This window comes from Littorina saxatilis, unplaced genomic scaffold, assembly GCF_037325665.1.
Source record: "Littorina saxatilis isolate snail1 unplaced genomic scaffold, US_GU_Lsax_2.0 scaffold_1115, whole genome shotgun sequence".
In the NCBI taxonomy this organism is placed as follows: Eukaryota; Metazoa; Mollusca; class Gastropoda; order Littorinimorpha; family Littorinidae; genus Littorina; species Littorina saxatilis.
Window position 1 is genome coordinate 34100 of NW_027128541.1, and position 5694 is coordinate 39793.

Below are 5694 nucleotides of genomic sequence, written 5' to 3' on the forward strand. Positions count from 1 at the left end.
TGGAAGCGACGAGGATTTTGATGGATAAAGGGAAGTTACTTGGTTTGGAGGGATCTGAGTTGCGTGATTTTGTTCTGGAATGTGAGCGTGAGAATGGTGAACGTGCGGAGCGTGCACGTGAACGTGCTGAACGTGCGGAAATTGCCGATGCTGAACGTAAACGCGCCGACGCTGAACGTGAACGTGAACGTGCCGACGCTGAACGTGAACGTGAACGTGCCGACGCTGAACGTGAACGTGAACGTGCCGACCGTGTTGAACGTGAAAGAGAAGAACGCGAGCAACAAACTCGGCTCGAGGAGTTGAGGATTCAGGTCGAATTAGCTCGCGCAACAAACTCACGCGATCGCGGAGGCGATGAAGAAGAAGGAAATCAGAACAATAACAATCACAGAAATCATAGACCTCGCGATACCGATAACTACCAACCGAAGTTACCATTCCTCGAAGACAAAGACGATGTAGAAGCGTTTCTTCTGCAATTTGAACGTCATGCTGAAGCATCACACTGGGACCCTAACACTTGGTCTGTACGTTTGTCCGCACTGCTAAAAGGTAAAGCACGCACTGCTTACACCAAGATGAAAGTCGCTGATGCACGCGACTACGCATTGCTCAGAAAGACTTTGCTGGAAAGATTTCAGATTACCGCGGAAACATACAGACAAAGATTCAGAAACACACGGAAAGAAAACGCTGACTCGTACAAAGAGTTCATTACTCAGATTTCTTTGTTCCTCGATCGCTGGGTTGAAATGTCCAATATCGGAGAAAGTTTCGATGATTTCAAAGACCTCATACTGACGGAACAAGTGTATGAAAGCATGCCTACTGAACTCGTCACGTACGTGAAGGATAGAAAACCAAACAGCATTGATGACGTGATCGACACCGTAACTCTCTACGAAGAAAACCGACCCAAAGAAAGCCGTAGACATGGGAAGAAACCTGAAGAGAGAGGACACAAGGCAACACACGGGACGAATTCCACAAACAAGGACAAGGACGAAGGAAATAAAAGCAGAACCAGCGTCAAATGTTTCAGATGTGGAAAATTGGGCCATTTCAAGAAGGATTGTCGCCAGCCTCCGAAAGATGAATCAGCCAGTGCCGCATTTCAAGACGAGAATGACATCGAGGGGAATGCGACACATGATCAACTGTGCGACAAATGTGTTCACAAGAAATTCACCAAACTGTCCCAAATCGTAGTTGAAGGCCAGGTAGTCACTGCTTTCCGCGACACCGGAAGCACCTCTACGATTGTTGATTCCAAACTAGTACCAGCTAGCAAGATTACTACGCGCACAAAAGAAACGTCTTTGGCGAAGAAATCAGTGAAAGAGAAACTATCGGTCGCACACGTTTACATGGACACGCCGTACTTCGTGGGAGAAACCGAAGTTAGCGTCATGGAGAATCCTGTCCATCCTGTGTTGATTGGAAACTCGATGGGTGTAGGATCGGAGAAAATCGAGACACCTGTATATCCAGTCCGTGAGACCGTAATCCCTGAAACCACTGCAACAGCCGTTACCCGAGGACAAGAAAAACGTGAAGAGGAGGGGAATGCGTCAATTCCCAGTTTTCCTATGGAAGGAAAGATCTTCACCGTTGCTGATCTAAAGAGAGAACAGCAAGACGACAAAAGCCTTGAGAAATTACATGTGTTGGCACGAACGAATGTAACTCGAGGGCGAGTTCAGTTCATCTATGACAAGGACGTGTTATATCGCCAATACAGTGACAAGCAAGGAAAGGACCACCGACAAGTAGTAGTACCTCACAAGATGCGAGCAAAGGTATTGTCCACCGGACACGATACGGCGATGTCGGGCCATCTCGGACAGAAGAAATCAAGAGAACGGATTTGGCAAGATTTTTTTTGGCCGGGGATCGTGGGTGACATCAAACGCTACTGCAGTTCTTGTGACGTGTGCCAACGTACTATGCCAAAAGGACGGACGAGGAAGGTACCTCTGGGAAAGATGCCTCTGATTGAAACTCCGTTCAAGCGTGTAGCCGTTGACATAGTAGGACCAATCAAACCCATGTCTGAGACAAAGAAGCAGTATATCCTAGTGATGGTGGATTTCGCGACCAGATATCCTGAAGCTGTTGCTCTCAAAGACATAAAGGCAGAAACCGTGGCTGACGCGCTATGGACATTCTGGACAAGATTGGGACTTCCAGAAGAAGTATTGACCGACAACGGAGCGCAGTTCACCAGCGAGTTGATGACTCAAGTCAACCAACTGCTCGCAATCAAGGGATTGACAACTTCACCTTGGCATCCTCAATGCAATGGTGTTGTAGAACGTTTCAATGGAACTTTGAAAGCGATGCTCAAGAAGATGACTTTTGAACAACCGACCAAGTGGGACCAGTACTTGCCAGCACTACTGTTCGCATACCGAGAAGTTCCCCAAGATTCACTTGGATTTTCTCCTTTCGAACTTCTGTATGGGCGGACAGTGCGTGGACCAATGCAAGTATTGCGTCAACTGTGGACGGAAGAAGAAAGCAACGACGAGATACGCACGACGGCTGAACATGTTATTGATCTGCGAAATCGCATTGAAGAAACGTGCAAGATCGCCCGCGACCATCTCGCCAAGTCAGCAATACGACAAGCTCACTTCTACGACAAGAAGACGAAGAAGAGAGAACTCATTGTCGGCACCAGAGTTTTGCTTCTACTGCCAACGAAACACAACAAGCTAGAACTTGCATGGAAGGGACCATACGTGATCGAGGAGCAGATCAACTCATTTGATTACAAGATCAAAGTGGGTCGCCAAACTCGTGTCTATCACATCAACCTTTTGCGAGAGTACCATGAACGAGAAATGATCGCTGAACCAGAGAAACTTCCAGAAGAAGTGGTGGAACAGAGCGCGATAGTCGTCGAAGATCTGGAAGAACAAGATGACGAAATATTCGCCAACATGGGACCTGATCCCAGCATACTCATTCCGTCTACAAAACGTACCGAGAATGAGAAAGATGTACATGTAGCTGACACATTGACGGCAAGACAACAACGTGAAGTCAGAGACGCATGTACAGAATTCAGCGCATCGTTGACTGATGTACCAAAAGCTACGACTCTAGAAATCTGCAACATCAAGATGACTGATGATCGACCTGTGTACGTGAAACCACGACCCATACCTCATGCGTTAGTGGACGTGGTGGAACGTGAAGTGAAGGAGATGTTGGATTTGAAGGTTATCGAACCAGCCACTTCACCCTACAACGCTCCGATAGTGATCGTGAAGAAAGCACAGGGTAAAGCAGTGCGTTTCTGCAATGATTTCAGAGAAGCAAATAAAGTCATCGAGAACGACGCTGAACCAATCACAGATGTGGAACATCTATTCTCTGAACTCGCCGATGCACGATACTTCAGCAAGTTGGACTTGACCAAAGGATATTGGGCGATTCCCATCAAAGAGGAAGACCGAGACAAGACAGCGTTTACGACCTCATTAGGGCAAATGAGGTGGATCAACATGCCATTTGGATTGAAGACCGCGGGCAGCGTTTTCAACCGGATGATGCGGAAGCTCCTGGGTCCTCTCAATCGCAAAGACGTCTACCATTTCATGGATGACATCCTGATCGCGACTGCAACATGGGAACAACACATTGAAGCGATCAAGGCCGTCCTGAAAGCCCTGAAAGACGCAAACCTTGCAGCGAAACCCTCCAAGTGCTACTTCGGTTATGAACAACTGCAGTATCTGGGACATGAGATCGGAAGAGGGAAGAGATGGCCTGTCGACGACAAGGTCGACAAGATACAAAAGGCTCAACCTCCTACCACCAAGAAGGAACTGAGAGCTTTTTTAGGTCTGACCGGGTTTTATAGGATTTACGTCCCGGCGTATTCCTCGATCGCAGCACCACTGACAGACAAGACCAAAAAGCAAGAACCGGAAAAGGTCAAGTGGACTCCTGCCTGTCAGGTGGCGTTCGACACACTGAAAACCAAGCTAGCTGAACAACCGATCATCCAGATGCCAGACCATACACTCCCATACATCCTCAGAACTGATGCTTCAGACAAAGGAATGGGAGCTGTTCTACTTCAAGACAAGGGAGAAGGTCTGCAGCCGATCGCGTATGCCAGCAAGAAGCTGTCAGAGACAGAACAGAAATATGCCACCGTAGAGAAAGAATGCTTAGCGACCGTCTGGGGAATCCAGAAATTTGAGCGTTATCTCTACGGAAGACATTTCATACTGGAGACGGACCATCAACCTCTTCAGTATCTACAGCGGATGAAACCAACCAATGCCAGACTGATGCGCTGGGCATTGCAACTTCAACCGTACGTCTTCACCGTGAAGATCATTCCCGGCAAAGACAACATTGGAGCAGACTACCTCAGCCGTGCTACCATGAACTGAGGGAGACCATGGCAATGGTCGTCACAACTCAGAGATACTACCTGATTGTGAAGGGAATTCTGATCATAGATCCACGGAAACAATTAGTAGAATGTTATACACATATAGTATTAATGTAACTATTATGCATGTTCATAGATTATATAAAATCTTCCTTTCCAAGGGCGTGTGTTACGCATTATAGTAACATTGGATTTTATTTCCATGGGTGACACCCTTAAGTCATTTCCTTGCGAGACGGAACGCCGTAAAGAGAGATGACGTCAAAAGCGTGACGTCAAAAAGGAAGAATGACACAGAGGAAAACACGAGGTTGGAAATGGTTATGATAGATCTCTACGCCTACACCGTAGATCATTAGATTTGCAAATTCATACGATGATTTCTATCAATAAAGACTTGAGATATTTGTCTTTTGTACTTCGCGTTAAAAGATGTATGGAAGAGTTGTTTTATTGAATTGTTTTGAGACACGTGCGAAGGCCTATATTCGTAGCGTAGAGTTTTACTTTGAGTCCATTCACCAAGATCAGTTGATTCTCGTTCCATTTTGGAGAACAATTCAAGTTTTTTTTCTCGGGAGTTATATTTCATCACAAACCTGAATTATGCAGGTTTAGATGCTGTTTAGATGCTGGTTAGACGCTCGTGTAGATGCAAGCTGGAGATGAATCGGACGCCAACTGAGAGAGAGATGGAACCGTGTTAAAGAACTGATATCACCGTCACCCCATCGCCGAGATATCCAGGGCATCATCATCGTCATTCACTTCATCGTCGAAGACATCAAGAGCATCCTCAACATCGTTCGTCACATCATCGAGGACATCATCATCACCGTTGAACTCATCGTCAAGACATTAAACTTTAAAGACATCATCTTCATCACCGACGCCGTGTATAAACACTCCGAGAGCTTACAGTCGCTCATTTCGGCAAGATCAAACCTCTCACACCTGATACTTGACCTGTAGTGCCGAGTACGTCGATGCATGAAGATGAGTAACCAAAATTAAAGCCGTTTTTCACTCATTGTAGTTGTGTTCGTCCAGTTGCTTCCAGTGTTTATTCTTTCTGTCGATACTTTTGAGTCTGTCTATCGTTCAATTAAGTTAAAAGGAACCACGCATATCACTAACTATAAAAGCGAACAGCCGCCAAATAATCATACCCTAGACAACATTAACAAAATTCGAGATTCAATCTTGAAAGAGCCGGACACGTGAAAATCCTCCCATCGGATTGTGACAGTGTGTGTGTGTGTGTGTGGGGGGGGGGG

The 5694-nt window shown here is 46.3% G+C and overlaps 1 protein-coding gene across 1 annotated transcript; it reads left to right on the forward strand.

The window, feature by feature from the left end:
* Positions 1 to 300: 300 nt before the first annotated feature.
* LOC138956894 (uncharacterized) lies at positions 301 to 4766 on the forward strand. The gene has a single exon (XM_070328113.1). The coding sequence runs from the start codon at positions 582 to 584 to the stop codon at positions 4413 to 4415; it is 3834 nt and encodes a 1277-aa protein (XP_070184214.1). The 5' UTR covers positions 301 to 581; the 3' UTR covers positions 4416 to 4766.
* The last annotated feature ends 928 nt before the right edge of the window (positions 4767 to 5694 follow it).

Bases quoted from the DNA above. Each gene is read 5' to 3' on its own strand.
- LOC138956894 (XM_070328113.1), top strand. From the start codon at position 582: ATGAAAGTCGCTGATGCACGCGACTACGCATTGCTCAGAAAGACTTTG.